This window comes from Podarcis muralis, chromosome 7 (genome assembly GCF_964188315.1).
Source record: "Podarcis muralis chromosome 7, rPodMur119.hap1.1, whole genome shotgun sequence".
In the NCBI taxonomy this organism is placed as follows: Eukaryota; Metazoa; Chordata; class Lepidosauria; order Squamata; family Lacertidae; genus Podarcis; species Podarcis muralis.
Genome location: NC_135661.1, coordinates 87,580,996 through 87,604,070, shown reverse-complemented (window position 1 = coordinate 87,604,070; position 23,075 = coordinate 87,580,996). Strand labels below are relative to the sequence as shown.

Sequence of the window (23,075 nt, the reverse complement as noted above, 5' to 3'; positions counted from 1 at the left end):
GGACCAGACTTCGACCTCACCTCTGGGGTAACCCATGGGACCAGCACATTCACATTTATATTATCCCTTCCTGCCAAGTCTGTTTTTTTAAAAATTTAAAGGCTATGTGGCATAGTGGTTAGAGTGTCGGAGAATGAGCTAGAAGAGGTCAAATCGCCACCACTCGGCCACGACGTTCACTGGGTGTGACCTTGGGGGGCCAGTCACAGCCTCTCAGCCAGCCTACCTCGCAGGAGTGTTGTGAAAGTAAAATGGGGAGGAGGAGAGCCCTGTGTAACTCCTGGAGGCCTTTAGAGGAAAACGTGACAAGGAAATGTCATAAAGGATAGAGAAAGAAATAACCTTTTTGCTGCAGTCCATTTATGCCCCACACCCAAGCTCTTCCTGAGGTTTCCAGGATGGTTGCCACTTTCCTTAAAATCTCTGGTTGCCAAGCTTTCATAAGGGTAAGGGGTAAAGGGACCCCTGACCATTAGGTCCAGTTGTGGCTGACTCTGGGGTTGCGTTGCTCATCTCGCTTTAGTGGCCAAGGGAGCCGGCATGCAGCTTCCGGGTCATGTGGCCAGCATGACTAAGCCGCTTCTGGCGAACCAGAGCAGCGCACGGAAACGCCGTTTACCTTCCCGTCTATTTATCTACTAGCACTTTGATATGCTATCGAACTGCTAGGTTGGCAGGAGCAGGGACCGAGCAACGGGAGCTCACCCCGTTGCGGGGATTCGAACCGCCGACCTTCTGGTTGGCAAGTCCTAGCCTCTGTGGTTTAACCCACAGCGCCACCCGCGTCCCTCAAGCTTTCATATCCCCCCCTAAAATGTCCAGGGTGAGGGGTAGGAGAGAGACACAGCTCAATAGGGAAATTGGCATGGACGTATAGCCACGCTGGCCGTTCGGTGTCCAAGCAATTTGTCCCCTGATCCTGGTTAATATAAAAAATGAGGTCTCCCTCCCATCCACCATGGCTCAAAAGTCTTGCAAACGCCTCTCTGTGCCCCCATCCCTACCTTGGTCAGCCACTCAGTCTGTCCTGCTCTCTTCTCAAACTCCTAGCTGCACACAGGTCCACACCCTTTGCAGCTTCTTACTGAGTTACCTAGAGGGGGGAAGCAGTGGAGGAGGAGGAGGAGGAGATACCTGGAATTGTCCTTAAACCACACCCACAGTTGCAGCCATGAACCAAGCACCCTTCAAGTGTCCCTATTTTCCAGGGACAGCCCCGGATTTACAGAAGCCAGATTTACAGAAGTCGGGACCATCCCTGGGAAATAGCAACTGGGGTTCTCTATAGCCTTCTTTTTTTTTTTTAAGATATTTATTGAAATTTTGAACAGTAAAACAAACTTCACAATCAAAACAAAAAAAAGAAAGAAAAAACATTATCACAATCAAATAAAAACAGAAAGATGCAATACAAAACATAAAAAAGTAGAAGAAAAAAGACATAAAAAAATCCAGTTTCTTACTTATTGTTTTCATAACCCTCCTTCCTGACTTCCTCACATCTCCCTTTTCTGTGTTCCCTTTTACACAATCGTATTCAGCAGTGCCTTACCCTCTTTCAAATCTTATTCTATGTTATACATTTCAACTATTATGTCTCCAATTTTTCCCTTAATATCATTTTGTTTAAATCTGACATAATGTTATTCTAGCTTTTTCACCCTTATTCTTATAAAACATTTTTTACATATTCCTTTCAACTATGTCACTAATGCCATATTGTCTTTATATCCTGCATCATTTTAGCATTCAAACATTTTGCAATGTTTTTGCAAGTAGTCTTTAAATTTCTTCCAATCCTCTTCCTCTATAGCCTTCAATGAGCCAGATGTATGGGTGTTCCTTGCACCAGAGGAGTACCATTTTCCTGCTTTATCAGCGGGAGATAAATATTTTGAAAGCTTTGCTTGTTTGGCTTGCTAAACTTGTTCCACTCTTTTTTGCATTCTTGTGGCCACCCCTATCTCGAAAAACACCGTGACATGTGACACACTCTTTGCAAACTAGTCTAAATTAATTAGAAAGGCTTCAAGGGCAGGCGAAATTTGGACTTCTGTCCTCTGGTCTCCCCTCCATAAAATATTGAAACCACTTAACACCAAAGTTAAAACAAACTGAAAACTTGAGAGCTGCGGAACGACCAAGATGAGTCTCCTCTTCGCCATTGTGGTGTAGTGGTTAAGAGTGGTGGACTCGTAATCTGGGGAACCGGGTTCGCGTCTCCGCTCCTCCACATGCAGCTGCTGGGTGACCTTGGGCCAGTCACACTTCTCTGAAGTCTCTCAGCCCCACTCACCTCACAGAGTGTTTGTTGTGGGGGAGGAAGGGAAAGGAGAATGTTAGCCGCTTTGAGACTCCTTCAGGTAGTGATAAAGCGGGATATCAAATCCAAACTCCTCCTCCTCCTCCTCCTCTTCTTCTTCTTCTTCTTCTTCTTCTTCTTCTTCGCCAGCCGGTAGCCCTGCTTTGCTTTTATTACAAATACAAAGGCAACATCTTTCTCAAGAAAACCTTTCTCTGCAGCCTGGAAGATCTGGAACCAGCCTTGAAATCAGATAATATGAATATTCTTTACTTGGACTTTGTTATTCTAAACCATGCCGATTGTACTCATTCTGTATGCCTAGCTTTGTTTTTTGCTATTTAATTTTCATCTGCTTTTATAACTGTTCTGTTTTATGTACCTTATAAAATGGGTGTGGGGGGAGAGATAAAAGGAAATCAAATCCCTAATCCAGCCTTCAAAAAAAAAAGTTCTCCTGAAAATTCATCAGCCTTTTAGTGCAAATTTCTGCTCACATTGCCTTTTTTTAAATGTACAATTGCCTAATAAGCGCATTTCCTTAATGCAATAAGCCATTTCCCTAATGCAATGCATCTGTGTGTGTTATTTTCTCTGTTATAGACCGTTTTATGCATGCTTTGTACTGTCAGGTTATGCATCTTGGTACCCTTTACTTGGCTGGGTGGACTTACACTGCAAAATTCAAAGAAGTGCAAATTTCAAAGGAATGGCCGCGATCCAGTTCATGGCTTGTTTCCAAAAGCACATAGCCTCCAATGAAACACATCCCTTGCTTCCCATTTTACTGCTCTTGTCACTTTCAAAGCTATTTCCTTTCGTCACATTTATATTTAAAGGCTTTCAATGCAAAATCCGTTTCCCAACTCCTGTACGCTGCAAATGTCTGGCATAATGGGGACCTGCCTAAGCTAGATGGCTTTCAGGCAAAATTTCTACGATCTCTGCTGCAGGTACCCAACTGTGTCCCAACTCCATACTTCTGTTAGAAGCTGGTGAATGCCCAATTTCAACTAAAGCGTGGTGGGCTGCCCTAAAACATTGGCTCAGGATTTCAGTGTTTGATCTAGGGAAGGGTTTGTACCAACACCTGACCAATGAGGAGTTTGTCAGCAAATGGCAGAAAACCATGGCTAGAAAAGCCACCTCTATTGGTCTGTCACACACACACACACACAACTTTATTGCCTGGGTTATGAAGGCACCCTGAAGACGTTAAAGCAAAGGTTATGGGACACACAGTGACTTACGATCTCGATCACATGCAGTCTGTAGTCCTCTGGCAGTAGGACTACAATATGGGCATGTCTTAAAGTTAACACCTTACATTAAAAACCTGACAGTACCAAATTATCGAAGGTTATTCACCAAAGCCAGACTAAACGTCTTTCCTTCTGCAGTGTTGGATGGCAGGTTGAGAGGAGTTCCCTACCAGGACAGACTTTGCTCGTGTGCTCAAGACATCGATTCTATAAAACATATTTTGCTGCACTGTGTGAAATACGAGCAAGCCAGGGCTAAACTGATATTACCCTTGCTGGTACCTTTCCCGGGGAAATCAGAGGCTCACTATGTCAGGTTCCTATTGGAAGACTGGACAAACGCTAGAACATTAGCAGTGGCGAAGTTTTTATCGGTGGTCTCAAGAACCAATGATCCCTATCTTAAAGTCTGCTTGTTTAACCTGGAAGTAGGCTGTCTGAATTGTGCATTGCTTTGTAACGATTTCTTGGGTCTCTGGACCGTAATAAAGATTGATTGGTTCGATTTAAAGTTCTGAGTTGTCTCAAGTCACAAGGTAGTCAATTATTGGTAACAGCTGTTGGTTTTCATATAAATTAGTTGGCTTCAGACACCAGAGCCATTGGAGACCAACTCTGCACTACAAAAATGTCTGCAAATGTGACCTAAAGGCTGGCAACATCAACACCACCAAGTGGAAATTCCTTGCAGATGACCTTAATGCCTGGAGACATTAGCAGTGACCAGAGGAGGAATGACCGCTGGAAGGAGCACAGAGAGAAAAAACGCCCTGGTGCATCTGCAGCAGCACATCTGGATGCCTACATCTGCCCCATCTGCAACAAAACATGTCTCTCCTTTGCAGATCTCTACAACCACAGCAGGCGCTGTAACTCTCTAATGGTTTGACTTCACCCTCAAAGGTGCCCTCTTCCATTGTCTCCCAAGATAGACAGATGTCAACCAATTATTGTACATCTGTGGTGGGCAAAGGTTTGTGCATGTTTGGTAAGTAAAAGGTAAAGGGACCCCTGACCGTTAGGTCCAGTCGTGGCCGACTCTGGGGTTGCAGCGCTCATCTCGCTTTATTGGCCGAGGGAGCCGGCGTACAGCTTCCGGGTCATGACTAAGTAACTATATGTAAACACATAATGCTATTAATTTCCCTCACCCATATGTAAGAAGGTGTATAAATATTTTTCATGCAATATTCCTTGCTGGATATTCTTTTTTTAACTGCAGGGTGTTATAAGAATTCTAAGGTCTCAAATATAAATTAAATGTTCATAAATGTATGGTGCAAACACATACATAAGTATATAAACCACGTGTCTGAAATAAAAAAATTCCTTCCAGTAGCACCTTAAAGACCAACTAAGTTAGTTCTTGGTATGAGCTTTCGTGTGCATGCACACTTCTTCAGATACACTGAAACAGAAGTTGCCAGATCCTTCTATATAGTGAGAAGGTGGGGAGGGGTATTACTCAGAAGGATTACATCACCCATTCCCACCACCCTTCTGAGTAATACAATATTTTGACTATGGCACACCAACACGGCTACCTATCTGTGTCTGAAATAGTACAGGAGAGCAATCCTGAAGCCATTTTGACTCTCCCAAGTTGACCCTCAAATATTTCTCTGCAAGGAGAAAAGAAATGGGAAAGCCTCCCCATTGTCTTTTGCTTACAAATCCTCTCTTAAGGGCGCACTTGTGTATGAATAATAGGGTGAGCCTGTGACCTGGATTCAGGAACTAAACCATCACAAAAGAATTACCAGGCCACCCAAGGAAAGCAATCAGTGACCATTATCAGGTATCCTGGACAAACATGATTTCTGCTGTAGACTGCCTCCTTCTGTATGCTGTTTTGGGGGGGGGGTGATCTTGTGCTACAGGGTGGGCAATTTCAAAAGTCTGTATAAGGGCTTGCGCACCATGGTTCTGGGTTCTCTCCTCCCTTCTGCGTGTGGTGAGTGGAGACCCTGTTGCAACAGTTCCTTTAATAAAGATCAGGCTTACTAGCCGCTTTGCTTCTCAATATTCTCTGGTTGGTTTCTGTTATTTTCTCCTACTGATAGGGAACTGTCACGGAAAAATCTAGGTGCGAGGCTGCTCAGTCACCCAGCTCGTCAGACAGAGCCCGCAGGTCCCTGCGGAATAAAGGAAGGATTCCAGCCAACTGGAGTAAATAGCTGTAGACCAAAGTTTATTGAGCAATAAGTTCAAAGAGCAAATTTGAACCCCGAGGATGGGGTGACAAAGACTTTTTAAACTTTCCCACCATATCCCAGAATACAGTTCGTACAGCATCATTGCTACATCACTGACATGTCACAAAAGGGGAGGGGTTAACCTTGGCAAACATGTCCAGACAAGTCCTTGGTACAAGATTAGCATAAGCAGACATGGCAGGGCAAGACTCAGGTATAAGATTAGCATAGACAAATATGTCTTAAGTACCCACCACCAAAAAGTACAATAGAAGTTCCTTTGCATGTCTGGAGCCTGAGGCGAGTCAGGTGATGAGATTTGGCTTCCTTTGGCTAACAATGAGCCCAGCAATTGTCACCTCTGGGCACATCCTGGAGTCCTTTTTCAAGGGGAAAATAGCTTTGGAATGGAGGAAACTGGGAAAGGAGATGATTTTATATTATTTTTAAAGCTAGGTAACTTCCCTGAGCTGTCAAGTTGAAAGGATACATTCAGGCGTAATATTTGTAATATTTAACTTTAAAGATGTGCCCCCTCCCGGTAATTTCCGTAACAGGAACCCGCTTAAGGACTCTATACGGGCTCTTGGATACCCCATAAGTGGAAACGAGCAGTTGTTGTTTTTCTTATACCAGTTTGGCGAGCCAGCCAGGAGTTTCGGTTGACCGGATTCAGGGGGCGAGGAATTAGATATATCCATTTTTGCAAATGTTTATTTTTTCCAATAAATGTGCAATTCATTGTGGCTGTTTTGAAACCCCTTGTGCTATTCACCCACCCATCCATCCATTCAACCTTTATTGGCATAATTTGTGTCATTACTTTCTTTAGTGGGTTGTGCAAACCAATATTCTAATGACAGGGCAGGGGACACAGGGGATGAGTTCATGGAGCCAAGAGGGAGGTCCACCAGAAAAGCTTGGCAACCATTGATTTAAAAAGAAATGCAGCCCACCTCATCCTAGCAGGGAAGGGGACTGTGTCCAGGTGAGTTGGGTGCTTGCTCTGCCTGCTGCCCAGAAGGGGTGACCTCAAGGCCTCTGCTGTCTTCCTCTCTTCTGATGGTGCTGCTCCTCCTTGCATGGGCAGGCCTTCAAATAGAGGACTGTCCTACATGGCCAATCTCTCAGGAGTGCAGGGGTACTGAGAGAGAAACCAAGATCTTCTTGCGCCGCAACACAGGAAGGGAGAGATCAGTGTTGGCGCCAGGACGCTGACAGCTGGTATTTTGGGGGCACCTTCCCAACGCCCACGGCCGCCGGTGCGAGGCTGATCTGGCCGGGGGGCACAGGGGACTGGAGGGTGAAGGCCTGCAGGATGGTGGTGAAGAAGAGGAACAGCTCCATGCGGGCCAACCCTTCGCCCATGCAGATACGCTTCCCTGCCAGGAGAAAAAAACAAAATCTGTCGGGCAGTGTCAAGGGACAGGAAGAGGAATCGAGACGCGAAGTGCAGTCAGCTTTTATTCGCAACAGCAAAAATATAATAGAGTTCATCTGGGCTAATCTGCCCTAGTTGAAGATGTTGCTAAGATTGGTGTCTGGCCCCTCCTTCCCTCTCTAGTCCTCTCCCTCTGGACTCCTCCCAAGCAGACGTAAATGGCGCTGAGGGCGAGGGAACCCCCTCTGGGCCTGCAGGCCCCATTGCGCAGCAACGTGCAAGGTTCTTCATGATCTAGGTGTCAGTGGAGGAGGAGAGCTAGCTGGAGGGCTGTCTGGCTGCTGTGCCGAAACCTACCCGATTAAGCCGATAAAAAACTCAGTGGGTGCAAGATGTAGTGGGAACAATTACTGATAGACACCGATAGCTTACGGCGTATAGACAGTAAAAGAAAGTCTGAAGTAGCTGTTGCCTGCAAGGTTGGTCTAGAAGATTCAAGGTGTCTTTGTGTGCTATTATAGGTAAAATGTAAAGGACCCCTGTACGGTTAAGTCCAGTCAAAGGCAACTATGGGGTTGCGGCGCTCATCTCGCTTTCAGGCCGAGGGAGCCAGCGTTTGTCCACAGACAACTTTCCAGGTCATGTGGCCAGCAGGACTAAACCGCTACTGGCGCAACGGGACACCGTGACAGAAACCATCCTCTGATGTAAAGAGTGTACAATTTTTTAAAAAATAAAAAATAAAAACTTCAAAAAAAGGGGGGGCACCGTTTACCTTCCCACCACAGTGGTACCTATTTATCTACTTGCATTGCTGTGCTTTTGAACTGCTAGGTTGGCAGGAGCAGGGACAGAGAAACATGAGCTCACCTCGGCGTGGTGATTCGAACCGCTGACCTTCTGGTCAGCAAGCCCAAGAGGCTTAGTGATTTATACCACAGCGCCACCTGTGTCCCTTATGCTATTATAACATAAATTTAAACAGTACCTCCTCCATGAGAGGTCCAGAGGGTTGCAACATGGGAACAGGCCTTTTCTGCAGTGGCTCCCCGTTTGTGGGATGCTTATAAATTATAAATCTTTAGGTGCCAGGCATAATTGTTCCTCTTTAAGCCTGCCTTTGGCCTCTAACTGTCTGTGGCCCCTTGGGGGGGGGTTGTAATGTATTCTTTTAATGGGGCATGCACCAACAGGTTGATAAGTGGTCAACCCGGCCCCTCTCCCACGCTGTCCTTGGCAGGTATAATGCAGGGGAGCCCTGCAGGATCAGGCCACCCCAGCCCTGCATCCTGTTCTCCCAGTGGCCCCCAGATGCCTGCGAGAAGCCAAGTCAAGTAGGACCAGAACTTTCCTTTCTCTGACCCTCCTGAGAAGGACCGTCCAGAAATGAATCTCATAGGAGAGAGACCACCCACCAACGCCACTCCCCACTCCCCTCCCATTGGAATGGAAGGAGCCCCCCCCCCGCCCACGTACCTGCTGAGAAAGGCATGAACGCCTCCACCTTCTTGAAGCAGCCTTGGCTATCCAAGAATCTCCCTGGGTCAAATTCTTGAGGGTTGGAGTGCTCCTCTGAGTCATAGTGAACGCTGCTCAGCAAAGGATAGATGTAGGTCCCCTGGGAGAATAGTGTTTTTCTATATTTAAAAAACATAAGAAGTGCCTGGCTGCTGGATCAGGCCAAAGGGGGCCCTTCTGCTCCAGCACCCTGTTCTCACAGTGGCCAAATACCCCCTTAGGAGCCCAGGAGTCTAGACAGACTGCCTCTGGACCTGGAGGTGGGGGGGGCACTGAGCTCAAATCCTGTCCCCACCCCACCCCATCCTAGGAGTCTCACACCAATTGCTTTGAGGGCCAGAAGGCTGGATCCTGGTCCCTCTGTCCTTGCTGAGGGGCCTGCTGGGAATCTTACCTTGGGGATGACGTATCCCTTGAAGTTGATGTCTTTGGTGGCAGCGTGCGGAAGACTCATGGGTAGGATATCGCTGAACCTCTGGATCTCATGCAAGACGGCCTCCGTGTAAGGCATTTTGTTCCTGTCCTCAGTGGCTGGGATCCGATCCCTCCCAATCACTCGATCGATTTCCTCGTGGAGTTTTTCTTGGGGGGGAAAGAGAGCGGTTGGGCTGAGATTCCTGCATTACAGAGGGCTTGAGAAGATGACCTTTTGGATCCCTTCCAACTCTGCCGTTCTGTGATTCTATGACCGAGCACCTGTTCACAATCAGGATAGGAGTATTTCTACCACCCAAAAACAGCAACTTCAAATTTGGGGGGAAGGCCTTGATGCGTTATTATATCTTGAGTGCCAACTGGCTTCAGTGGCAAGGAGTGCCTTTTGCCATCCATGGCTGGCACTCCAGCTATGGCCATTTCTTTTTTTTTTTTTTTTAAATATTTTTTATTGGTTTTACAAAATTTTTAAAAGAAACAAACAAACACTAAAAGTGACAAACATACACGTATAGTTTCAAACATATTTTCATAAACCTCTTTTCTTGGACTTCCCCATACCCCCCCTCTCTGCATCCCAATGTCCATATTTCAACCAGCAACTCCCCATTGTTACTTTCCATTCTCGATCATCTTAATCCTCTTTTATAATTCCAACCTTATATCCTGCACCCCTTTGTTTCTAGGAACCACAACATTTTAACATTCATTAAGTTTATAGTAGTCCTTAAGATAACTTTTAAATTTTGTCCATTCTTCTTCCACCGTCTCTTTTCGTTGGTCACGGATTCTGCCTGTCATCTCGGCCAATGTCATATACTCCATCACTTTCATCTGCCATTCTTCCAGAGTGGGTAGATCTTGTGTCTTCCAATACTTTGCGATGAGTATTCTTGCTGCTGTTGAAGCGTACATGAAGAAAGTTCTGTCCCTCTTTGCCACCAATTGGCCGACAATGCCCAAGAGGAAGGCCTCTGGTTTTTTAGAAAAGGTACATTTAAGTACTTTTTTAATTTCATTATAGATCATTTCCCAGAAGGCCTTAATCTTCGGGCATGCCCACCAAAGGTGGTAGAAGGTACCTTCAGTCTCCTTACACTTCCAACATTTGTTATCGGGCAGATGATAAATTTTTGCCAGCTTGACTGGGGTCATGTACCACCTGTAAATCATTTTCATTATGTTTTCTCTTAAGGCATTACATGCCGTAAACTTAACACCGGTGGTCCATAACTGTTCCCAGTCAGCGAGCATAATGTCATGCCCAATATCTTGTGCCCATTTAATCATGGCCATTTCTGGACTGGGGTAGCCTATTCCCAAGTGCCCCCGTCTCCAACCCCGCTCGCTCTCGGAGCTCTTTTCAAGAGCTTATCGGGGAGCGGCAGAGTCACACTAGGCACCCGCAGGAACACCAGGTCATCAGAACACTCGATCTGAGGGTTTTTTCGGGGTACCGTGACGCTCTAGCGGTCTCCCCCAACCTTCAAAGCACCAGTCCCCTTTCAGACGAAAGAGCTCCCGTCCGCCATAACGGGCTACCAACCGGAAGTCCAGTTCTGGCCATTTCTAGACTGGGGTAGCCTGGACACGCCTCTACATGCCCTGCTAATCTCACATCTTGACTACTACAGTCAGTTATAGTTGGGGCTTCCCTTGCGGGTGGAAAATGCCTATAATTTATTTAATTATTTAATTATTTTGCCGCTAGGAAACAAAGGAGGGCTTAAATCACAGATTCATAGAATTGTAGAGTTGGAAGGGACCCTGGGGGTCATGTAGTCCAACCCCCGGCTCTTGTGCTCCAATCCTCTTGAGCCGCTGTGAAAAGAGGAGGCTGGACTTGATGGGCCCCCTTTGGCTTGACCCAGCAGAGACCTATAAAGGCTTTTTCAGAAAGACAGAATGACAGACCAGTGCCGAGCTTTCTCAAATATATACACAATCCACACGCCCCCTCTGTGGGGACATGTGCCCTTAGGGCCTGCGCTGCTGCCTTCCATCGTCAGCTTGTTCTGCCCCTGTAACAATTCATGTGTTTCTCGCTTGTTGGAGGGAGGTTTCTTCCTTCTGCCCTCACCTTGAATCTGTGGGTACTCCCAACAACTTTGTCCACCTCTGGTCCCTAGCTGTAATGGGTTTAGGGATTGTTCGTGCGTAAGTTGCCGCCACTCCTGGCTAGGTTACCTGGTTAACCCTTTCTGACTGAACAGCCTCCAGCATCGTGACTGTCTCAGTCGCTGGCAGAATCCGTCAGTGGGCGTTTCTTGAACCTTTTCCAGCATAAAAGCTATTTGACGCCAAGTCTCCTCCTACTCTCCCTGCACGGAAGTCTTCTGCGCAGGGAAGCTGTGGGCAGTGGAGTACCTGTACTCTCTCCGCTGGTCTCCGGCGAAGAGTCCTGGAGCCTCCTCTCCGATTCCCCCATCTGCCCCCCTTCTCCACTGGTGTTACGCTGATTTCCTTCCCCAGCAGATGGGCTGCCTCTCTCCCTGCTAGGACCCTTTCCAACATCACTCTGGAGCCTTCCCTCCGCCTCTAGCTCCGATGGCAGTTCCCTGACACTACCCAACACTCTTCTCTCACCTGTGGCTCCCAGAAGCTGCCAGCATGCGACAGTGGACACACCCTGGGAACAGCTTGGCCTGTAGCTGTAGAAGCTCAGGTGATTCTCATAGGTTTCTTCCTTCTGCCCTCACCTTGAATCTGGGGGTACTTCAGCATGGTGAGGAATCCATATCTCAGGGTGGTGCCGATCGTCTCCGTCCCAGCGAAGAACAAGTTGAAGGTGGTCATGACCAAATTCTCCATGCAAAATTCAGAAGCCGGATTATTCTTTTCCTGCCAAGAGATCGAGGTCAGCTATGATGCCTGCACTGAAAGGGGGGGGTCAGACTAGATGACCCTTGGGGTCCCTTCCAATTCCACCATTCTCTGAAACCTGCAGACAGCACGTTTTAGGGGGGGGCAGATGATGGAGATGAGGAAGTTCATTCCTTACCTGATCCATCTTAACTAAGAAGCAGTCAATGTAGTTGTGGGGGTCAGAGGGATCCAGCAAGGCCTGCTGCATCTTGATCCTCTCCTCTATGAAGCGGATGATCCCCTGGGAACATTTGCTGGCCGCGTGGTGGGATCCGGGGATCTTCTCCATGATCTCCGGGAAAATGTTGTACAGCTGCGGGGGAAGAAGATGGGGAGCAATGGAAGGGCGTTACCACATTTGGCTGACTTTAGGTTGTGCCTCTTGCAAACTCAGATTCCACAAAAAGGCAAGTGTTGAGTCTCACGCCTGCCTGGAAACCTTGACTCTTTAAAAATAAATAAATGACCTTAACAGATTGGAGAACTGGACGCAAGCTAACAAAATGATTCTCAATAGGGACAAATGTAAGGTTCTGCACTTAAGCAGGAAGAACCAGATGCACATCTGGTTTACTAGCAGTACATGTGAAAAGGATCTAGGGGTCTTGGTGGATCCCAAGCTGAACATGAGTCAACATTGAGATGCAGCAGCAAAAAAGATGCTAATGCTATTCTAGGGTGCATCAACAGAAGTCTAGTGTCCAAATCAAGGGAAGTAATAGTCCCACTCTCTTCTGCCTTAGTCAGACCATACTTGGAATATTGTGTCCAATTAAGGGTAATACAATTTATGTTGTCAAGCTGGAAGGTCTGTAGAGGAGGGCAACCAAGATGATCAAGGGTCAGGAAGCCAAGCCTTATGAGGAACGGTTGAAGGAGCTGGGTATGTCTAGCCTGGAAAAGAGAAGACTGAGAGGAGGTATGAGAGTCATCTTCAAATATCTTAAAGGTTGTCACATGGAAGATGGAGCAAGCTTGTTTTCTCCTGCTCTGGAGGGTAGGACTCGAACCCATGGCTTCAAGTCACAAGAAAGGAGATTCCGACTAAACATTCGGGGGGGGGGAACTTTCTGACACTAAGGGCTGTTCAGCAGTGGAACATATTCCCATGAGAGGCGGTGAACTCTCCTTTCTTGGAGGTTTTAAAGCAGAAGTTGGATGGCCACCTGTCATGAATGCCTTAGCTGAGATTCCTGCAATGCAGGGGTTGGACTAGATCAGTGTTTCCCAACCGGTGTTCCGCGGCACACTAGTGTGCCGCGAGACGTTGCCTGGTGTGCCGCGAGATGTTGCCTGGAGGGAGGCGGGCGAGTCGGGCGGCGAGAGGCGGGGCGGCGACGGCGAGGAGAGGCCGCCCAGCGCGGGGCTCTCGCCGTCTGCCTGCCTGGCTGCCTGCGTGGCGCTGACGTCACAGGGCTGTAACGTGCCCCACATAGGCACACGCGGGGCAGCGAGCGAGCTCCCTCCCACATCCCATCACCGCTCGCTTCGGCCAGCCTACTGGGCTGTCGCAGGTGGAAGGCCTGCGCATGCACGAGGTTTTCGCGCCTTCGGGATTCCCTTCACGCCTTCCTCCTCCCGGGTCCTTGAGAGCACGGGAAGCGGCAGCGCGAGACCGGCATTGAGCCTGGTAGGTATTGCGCTTGCCAAGGCAGTCATTTGGGAAATGAAAACTTGCAAAGCAAGCAACCAGTTCAATCTGAAGTACGTGTATGCTTAATATCCTGTATCTGAAACCTGTTCTGCCCCCTCCCCCACACTTGGTGCCATTTTCATCTACACATGCAGCAGAGTAAGTTGACCCAGAATAGTACCAATTCAGATGGCAGATGGGAGAATGACAGTGCTGAATGCTTTCCCATGTAGAACAGTCCCTGCAAATAAAAACCTAGCATATTTGGAAGAGGGATGCTAGCCTAACCATTACCTTCTATGCTGTTACTATTTTTATTTTTATTTTTATTTTTTTTTACATAAGTAAAAAGTGACCTTTCCCCATCTGGCATGGTGGTGTGCCTCGAGATTTTTTTCATGAAACAAGTGTGCCTTTGCCCAAAAAAGGTTGGGAAACACTGGACTAGATCAGTGTTTCCCAACCGGTGTTCCGCGGCACACTAGTGTGCCGTGAGACGTTGCCTAGTGTGCCGTGGGAGGGAGGCGGGCGAGTCGGGAGGCGAAAGGCGGGGCGGCGGCGGCGAGCACACGCGGGGCGGCGAGCGAGCTCCCTCCCACATCCCATCGCCGCGAATGCAGGCTTTCGCTGAAGCCTGGAGAGCGAGAGGGGTCGGTGCGCACCGACCCCTCTTGCTCTCCAGGCTTAAGGAAGCTATCCCCCCAGCCGCGCAAGCTCCCAGAGCGATGCCAAAGCTGCGAGCACCTTCGCCATCGCTCTCCGACCTGCTCTGGGGGCTGGGGACGGGAGAAGCTCCGGCTTCCCCCGCCCCCAGCCCGCGCAAGGTCCCAGAGCGATGCGGAAGGTGCGCGCACCTTCGCCATCGCTCTCCGACCCGCTCTGGGGGCTGGGGACGGGAGAAGCTCCGGCTTCCCCCGCCCCCAGCCCGCGCAAGGTCCCAGAGCGATGCGGAAGGTGCGCGCACCTTCGCCATCGCTCTCCGACCTGCTCTGGGGGCTGGGGACGGGAGAAGCTCCGGCTTCCCCCGCCCCCAGCCCGCGCAAGGTCCCAGACCGATGGCGAAGGTGCGCGCACCTTCGCCATCGCTCTCCGACCTGCTCTGCGGGCTGGGGACGGGAGAAGCTCCGGCATCCCCCGCCCCCAGCCCGCGCAAGGTCCCAGAGCGATGCGGAAGGTGCGCGCACCTTCGCCATCGCTCTCCGACCCGCTCTGGGGGCTGGGGACGGGAGAAGCTCCGGCTTCCCCCGCCCCCAGCCCGCGCAAGGTCCCAGAGCGATGCCGAAGGTGCGCACACCTTCGCCATCGCTCTCTGACCTGCTCTGGCGGCTGGGGGCGGGGGAAGCTCGGGCTTCCACCACCCCCAGCTCCTGCAAGCTCCGGGAGCAATGGCAAAGGTGCGCTCACCTTCGCCATCGCTCTCGGACCCTTTCTGGGGGCTGGGGGTGGGGGAAGCTCTGGCTTCCCCCACCTCCAGCCCCGCAAGCTCTGGGAGTGATGGCAAAGGTGCGCTCACCTTCGCCATCGCTCTCGGACCCTTTCTGGGGGCTGGGGGTGGGGGAAGCTCTGGCTTCCCCCACCTCCAGCCCCGCAAGCTCTGGGAGTGATGGCGAAGGTGCGCTCACCTTTGCCATCGCTCTCGGACCCTTTCTGGGGGCTGGGGGCGGGGGAAGCTCGGGCTTCCCCCACCCCCAGTCCCGCAAGCTCCGGGAGCCACTCTGGCTCCCATTCTGGGGGCTGGGGTCGGGGGAAGCTCGGGCTTCTCCCGCCCCAGCCCCGCGTCTGGGGGGGGGGAAATAATTTTTTTTCCCTTTATTTCCCCCCCCCCCCCAAATCTAGGTGCGTCCTATGGGCCGGTGCGTCCTATAGGGCGAAAAATATGGTAGTCAATATAGGCACAGAGTTAATTTTTTAAACATTTTCTAATGGTGGTGTGCCTCGAGATTTTTTTCATGAAACAAGTGTGCCTTTGCCCAAAAAAGGTTGGGAAACACTGGACTAGATGACCCTTGGGTCCCTTCCAGCTCTAAGATTCTTTGATTCTGTGACACTATGGAGGAACCCGTTTGGCTAAAAGATCTTATTTGACTCAATGCTTACCTTCCAAACCTTACTGAAAGACACTGAAATACTTAGAGACCTTAACAGAAAATGCAAGCCATCGCTTTTGTTTTCATATGTTATTTTGTTAGTTTCTGTTTGCCACTGTGCAGCTGCTTAGAGTCACAAGACTCTGTTTACATTCCAGAGACATTCCAGGCTATTGGAAGTCTCACGGGAGACGGGAGACGGATGTGACGTTGCTGGTTCCTGTTCCTTTGTTTCAGTTGCTCTCTGCTCTCACAGAGAGAGGGTGTGCTTTCTGTCTGCGTAGTAAGAAATAAAGCATAGCGATGTAGCCATAAATCTCATCACTTCCGCGTGCTGCTTGGATTCTCTGCTGAATGGGAATGTGCTTGGAGCCTCATCAAAGGCTCAGGTCGTTAATCACGTCGGAGGGCAATTCCGGAAGATGAGCTTTATCAGCTTGGTCGAACGCAGATTCTGACATATTTATGGTTGGTTTGTTGTTGTATATGAGTGTTTCGAATTGTTGCAATGCAAAATGATCAATAAAGAACGTAAAAATAATAATGGCGATGATGGCACACACGGGAGTGGAATACTTTTATTGTTTAATACGTATTCATTTGCAAAGAGAACCGCTGGATCTGGGCTGCCTCTTTGCCCTTTTGCCCTTCCAGACTGTGACACTTTACGGTTTGAATTTTTGATTCTTTGCTTTTTAAAAAACGATAGTGATAATAATCAAGGTGTAGAGATATTGGGGGGGGGGTTCTCCGTCCACCCTCACCTGAGATGGGGGCAGGCTGCCCACGCGGAACCGTTCTGTGATCAGGTTGTTCAAAGTGAGGAATTTCTCGTCGTCATACTGGAACCTGTTCCCAAAGACGATGGAGCAGATGATGTTGGAGACAGCTCGGCTGAGGATGAAGGTGGGGTCAAAGGGCGTCCCTAGTGGGGAGAGACAGAAGGCAGGAGGGAAGAAAAAGTTTGTTTGTTTGTTTGTTTATATTTTTCATTTTCATTTTCACACTTGAAACAGTAATCCAAATGCAAAATACAAATACGGTCCACGCAATTCATGTTGACTTCCCTCCCAACTCCTTCCACGGTTTATTTTGTTAACTTCTTTTCCACTACATATTATAATTTGTAGTCCCCATTTCTTTCTTTCTTTTTTTCTTTTCTTTTTTCTCAATATCTCTAACTGCTGAATTTACTCTTTTACTGTTAACCTTTTAATACGTTCGCAATGAGTTTCCAGTTAATCTACAAAACATTTCCATTCTTCTTCTAATACTTTCATGTCCTGATTTCTTATCTTATTTCCCAATCATGCCATTTCTATGTTGTTGTTTAGTCATTTAGTCGTGTCCAACACTTCGTGACCCCATGGACCAGAGGATGCCAGGCACTCCTGTCTTCCACTGCCTCCCGCAATTTGGTCAAACTCATGCTGGTAGCTTTGAGAACACTGTCCCACCATCTCGTCCTCTGCCGTCCCCTTCTCCTTGTGCCCTCATTCTTTCCCAGCATCAGGGTCTTTTTCAGGGAGTCTTCTCTTCTCCTGAGGTGGCCAAAGTCTTGGAGCCTCAGCTTCAGGATCTGTCCTTCCAGTGAGCACTCAGGGCTGATTTCCTTCAGAATGGAGAGGTTGGATCTTCTTGCAGTCCATGGGACTCTCAAGAGCACCATAATTCAAAAGCATCAATTCTTCGGTGATCAGCCTTCTTTATGGTCTAGCTCCATGGACAAGGACAACAAGCCATTTCTATATATTCTACTAACTTCGTCTGGCCATTCCTCCTTCTTGGTATCATATATATGCCATACAATCTGCTACAAGAAAGAGTCTGCGTTTCGCAAGAGCACAGAATGGCTACGCCAGCCTCTCAAGTGCAGACCAAGCACCACAGAGTCTTTTAGAGGCAACCAATCTTTATCAGGGACGCAGGTGGTGCTGTGGTCTAAACCACTGAGCCTCTTGGGCTTGCCAATCAGAAGGTCGGCAGTTTGAATCCCCACGATGGGGTGAGCTCCCGTTGCTCGGTCTCAGCTCCTGCCCACCTAGCAGTTCAAAAGCACAAAGTGCAAGTAAATAAATAGGTACCACTCCGGCAGGAAGGTAAACGGCGTTTCTGTGCGCTGCTCTGGTTTCGGTGTTCCGTTAGTCCAGAAGCGGCTTAGTCATGCTGGCCACATGACCCAGAAAAACTTTCTGTGGACAAACACTGGCTCCCTCGGGCTGTAAAGCGAGATGAGCACCGCAACCCCAGAGTCATCTGCGACTGGACTTAACTGTCAGGGGTCCTTTACCCTTACCTTTAATCTTTATGACCTACCTTGTGTCTTATGGAACTCCTCTGCCAAGCACTGAGCCTCCTCCTGGATCCGCTTCTCGATGGACCGTTTCCCCATCCCAAAATTCCTCAAGGTGGTGAGGCTGAACCTTCGAAGCTGCCTCCACCGATCGCCGTTGGCAAAGACCACCCCTGGCCAAGCAATATTATTATTGTTTGTTTGTATGTATGTATGTATGTATGGACCTAAAAGCACCACTGAGCTGTTATTATATAAGTCATTGGTTCCCATTTTTTTTCTGGGGACCACCCCCTTGGTTCCACAAACTCATCCCTATCGCCCTCTCCCCTCCCCTATAATTTATTTGGAATATTTATTTGTTTGTCAGATTTATATATTGGATCTATTGGAATAGCGGTTTGTGCAACCCATTAAGCAACATAATTGCACAGTGATATTCAAGGCAGCAGCAATTCATTTCACATTTGTTCAAAACCTGATTAGAAGTGCTTATTACTACGAATTCCACAAAATTGCGGAACTTCATCCAGCAACACCAGTGCCCTAATCCTGCCACCCCTTGTCTCTTAGCACCTTTCCAGGTGATCCCAATAGCCCCCCCCAGTAGACACTACCACCCACTTTAGGGACCCCTGATGTGATCCATCAGCATCTCAAGTTAACATGAACTGCTTGGAAGAGGCCAAGCGATAGAGAAAGCAGTCATTTTCCAGTAAAGGCTGTCTCTTCGACATTCATCATTTTAAACATCAGCCAAGAAACATGTTACAAAAGTGAATATACAAGGGTAAAGTGTGCAAATATTTGTGAAACTTAACATATAAAAATGAGGGACGCGGGTGGCGCTGTGGGTTAAACCACAGAGCCTAGGACTTGCCGATCAGAAGGTCAGCGGTTCGAATCCCCGCAACGGGGTAAGCTCCCGTTGCTCGGTCCCTGCTCCTGCCAACCTAGCAGTTCAAAAGCATGTCAAAGTGCAAGTAGATAAATAGGTACCACTCCGGCAGGAAGGTAAACGGCATTTCCATGCGCTGCTCTGGTTCGCCATAAGCAGCTTAGTCATGCTGGCCACATGACCCGGAAGCTGTACGCCGGCTCCCTTGGCCAATAAAGCGAGATGAGCGCTGCAACCCCAGAATCGGTCACGACTGGACCTAATGGTCAGGGGTCCCTCTACCTTTACCTTGACATATAAAAATATGATTATTGATTATCAATATTACCATATTTTTTGCTCTATAAGACTCGGTTTTTCCCTCCTAAAAAGTAAGGGGAAATGTGTGTGCGTCTTATGGAGCGAATTTAGTCTGCGCGGTTATCCCAGAAGCCAGAACAGCAAGAGGGATTGCTCCTTTCGCTGCACAGCGATCCCTCTTTCTGTTCTGGCTTCTGAGATTCAGAATATTTTTTTTCTTGTTTTCCTCCTCCAAAAACTAGGTGCGTCTTGTGGTCTGGTGTGTCTTATAGAGCGAAAAATACGGTAATCACCTGCCCTTCACTCTAAGGGGAATAAACGTTCACGGTTACCTTCACACAAAATAATAATTTTCAAACCCATGTTCTATGCCCTCCAACAGGTCAGTAGAGTGATGGAGAAATGGGCTGAGCTGCGCCCCAAGTCCCCTTTCCCCGCAATAATGGACCCCCCTCACCGTGCTCATTGAAATCCTTGGAGAAGGACGGCAGCTGCCCTCTGCCGCTGAAGTCCTCTGCCTGGTCCACCAGGGCTTCCTTCACCGCCTTGTAGCCGCACAAGACCACGACTCGCTGCAGCCCCAGGTAGACGGTGAAGACCGAGCCGTAGGCCTCGCCCAGCTGCCGGGAGAAGAGCGTCAGTCCCTTTTGAAGGAACCTTTCCCTGCCCCCTCAGGTTGGCACAGGTGTGCACAGGTGAGGGGGAGGACCGGGCGGGAAGGGAGCCTCACAAGGATGGGCAAGGGGAGAAATGGGCAGGAGCTCTGGGGGAAAGACAGGAATTGCTCCTCTCCAAAGCCTTCCTACTACGAGGCACTTAGCCAATGCTCCTCAGGATTCAACACACTTCTGCTTTGCTTTAAGGTACATGGGTTCATGGCAAAATTGTCGTGCCCGCATTTCTGTAGGTTTTAAAAAAATAGAAGAAGAAGAAGAAGAAGAAGAAGAAGAAGAAGAAGAAGAAGAAGAGGAGGAGGAGGAGGAGGAGGAGGAGGAGGAGGAGGAGGAGGAGGAGGAGGAGGAGGAGGAGGAGGAGGAGTTTGGATTTGATATCCCTCTTTATCACTACCTGAAGGAGTCTCAAAGCAGCTAACATTCTCCTTTCCCTTCCTCTCCCACAACAAACACTCTGTGAGGTGAGTGGGGCTGAGAGACTTCAGAGAAGTGTAAACAGCGGAAGAAGATTGGAAAAAATTTAAGGACTATCTAAAGAAATATTGTAAAATTAATGTATGTTAAAATGACGCTGGATTAGAAAATATGTGGTTATAAGTGGTAATGGATAAGTTAAAAAGAAAAAGTAAGATTAAAATTAAGTTAAAAATAAGGGAAGGATTTGCTGGAAAATTAATTAGAAATTGGAATACAGAAAGGGGAGGTATGAGGAAGTCGAGAAAGTAAGTTATAAGAAATTAAGGGTTGAATTTATATGTGTTTTTATATATATATATATATATATTGTGTTTGTCATTTTTATTGGATTGTTTTGTTTTGTTTTTGTTGTTATAAAAAAAAATTTGAAACCCTAATAAAAAATGTTATTAAAAAAAAAGAGAGACTTCAGAGAAATGTGACTGGCCCAAGGTCACCCAGCAGAAGCGGGGAAGCGAACCCGGTTCACCAGATTACGAGACTACCGCTCTTAACCACTACACCACACTGGCTCTTTCACCTTTCAGATCAAAGGTGTGGTTATTGTAAGAGTTTCTGCCTGCTTAAATTGTAGGGTTTTGTGTCTGTACGTGTGTGTGTGTGTGTGTGTGTGTGAAGCAGCATTTATATATTCTATCATTTCTATTTCACATAGCAAACCAAGTTTTCTGTATTCCTTTGGTGTGAGACGTTTTCGTGGGCGTAGGGTCAACACACATTCAAAGATCAGCGTCCATTATAACCAGGACCGGATTTAGGTTTGATGAGGCCCTCAGCTACTGAAGGTAATGTCCAGCTGTCCTTTGTTGTTGCTGTTTTTTGTGTTGAATATATGCTATATGGCAATTTATGGACCTAATAGGTATCTAAAACCATTTGCACATAACAGTCCCCGCAGAATGTAGGCACCCTATATATAGAAATGAGCAAACCAGTGATATTTTAGGAGCAGGCTAGCAGGCCGGGCCCATGTCTTACATCACAGGAGCCTACACAACACAAAACACCGTTGCTGTATGTAGGTTTTGTTTCATTTGTTGTTTATCTTACATTTTGGAAATGTACATCAGGTGTTGTTTTTTCTTTAAATTTTTTGGGCACCCCAAGAGAGTGGGGCCCTAAGCTATAGCTTGTTTAGCTTATACCTAAATCCGGCACTGATTATAACATCAGCAAAATATCCTAAATTTCTCAGCAGTGGGTATATGAGCTTGCATGAATACTGGCTGAGAACATCTGAGTCCAGACCTGAGTCCATACACTCAGTGGCGTAGCGTGGGGGGTGCAGGGGGGGCCGGCCGCACCGGGCGCAACATCTGGGGTTAGGGCAAATCCACAGGTTAGGGGGCGCAAATCCATGGGTTAGGGGGTGCAAATCCACGGGTTAGGGGGCGCAAATTACTTGCCTTGCCCCGGGTGCTGACAACCCACGCTACGCCACTGCATACACTTGTAACAGACCTGTGGATATCAGGTTTTAGGAGACAATAGTGGGGAGGCTATTGCCTTCAGGCCCTGCCTGAGGGCTTCCCAGAGGCCCCTGTCTGTTCACTGTGGTGAGCTAGAGGAACCCCCTTTGGACAGATCCAGCAAGTCTCTTCTGATGCTCTTGCACACCTACAAAGATGGATCCCCAATCTGCTCGTAGGCTTCCAATCTCCTCTGGCTTACCTTGCAGCTCGGTAGGGAGGCGAACGGAGACTCACCTTCTCCAGGGACTTGAGCATGTTGTTTGGGTCCAGTTGGAGAAAATTCCCCAGGATGGGGAGCGGGGTGGGTCCAGGGGGCAGACGGCCTTTGCCACCTTTGCCCTTCCATCCCAAGCCCAGGAATAAGACGCCACAGACGCAAAGGAGCAGGAAGAGAGACCCAGAGAGCAGCTCCATGGAGGACCCTGGCCAAGAGATGCCCCTCTGGACTACGGGGAGGTGCTGAGAGCCACAGCTGGACTTATAAGGGCGGCTGGGGAAAACCCAACTTTCCACATTGGTTATTCAGTAACCCCTTATCCTCCGACCCATTTCCAAGCCAGCTGGGTGGACTTTGCCATTCCCGGTCAGGAAGTTAATTCGTTAACTTACCAAGGATGACATGATAACCATAAAAAGGGCATTTCATCGCAAATGTTGGACAGGGTACTGGGGACAAATCAGAGAGTGGCTCATTAAGGTGGAGGGTGAATTGCTGATCGCCAAAGAATTGATGCTTTTGAATTATGGTGCTGGAGGAGACTCTTGAGAGTCCCATGGACTGCAAGAAGATCAAACCTCTCCATTCTGAAGGAAATCAGCCCTGAGTGCTAACTGGAAGGACAGATCCTGAAGATGAGACTCCAAGACATTGGCCATGAGAAGAGAAGACTCACTGGAAAAGACCCTGATGCTGGGAAAGATAGAGGGCACAAGGAGAAGGGGACGGCAGAGGACAAGATGGTGGGACAGTGTTCTCGAAGAGACCAGCATGAGTTTGACCCAACTGCAGGAGGCAATGGAAGACAGGAGTGCCTGGCGTGCTCTGGTCCAGGGGGTCACGAAGAGGTGGACATGATTAAACGACTAAACAACAAAAAATACATGTTTATATTTTGCGGAGCAGGGCAAATCGGCAACCCCATTTAAAGAACAACTGCGGAGGCTTGCAAGAAAATGTTTTGGAGTTTCCTCCGCCTGCCTTTCCAGGCTCACATCTGCACCGTGCATCTTAAGTGCTATGTTTCCATTTTAAACGGCCATGGCTTCCCCCAGAGAATCATGGG

At 48.3% G+C, this 23,075-nt stretch overlaps 1 protein-coding gene across 2 annotated transcripts; it reads right to left on the bottom strand.

Annotated features, from left to right (window-relative positions):
- Nucleotides 1-5,738: 5,738 nt before the first annotated feature.
- On the bottom strand, nt 5,739-22,246 carry LOC114603154 (cytochrome P450 2F3-like). Of its 2 annotated transcripts, none has more exons than XM_028741945.2 (9): nt 22,027-22,246; nt 19,627-19,789; nt 17,995-18,144; nt 16,443-16,603; nt 12,095-12,271; nt 11,793-11,934; nt 9,053-9,240; nt 8,617-8,758; nt 5,739-7,141 (listed from the first exon to the last, which is right to left on the bottom strand). In XM_028741945.2, the coding sequence occupies exons 1-9, from the start codon at nt 22,204-22,206 to the stop codon at nt 6,954-6,956; spliced, it is 1,491 nt and encodes a 496-aa protein (XP_028597778.2). In that variant the 5' UTR covers nt 22,207-22,246; the 3' UTR covers nt 5,739-6,953. The 2 variants fall into 2 exon arrangements, with proteins under 2 accessions (XP_028597778.2, XP_028597779.2); XM_028741946.2 differs by having other exon boundaries at nt 21,992-22,245.
- Between the last annotated feature and the right edge of the window lie 829 nt (nt 22,247-23,075).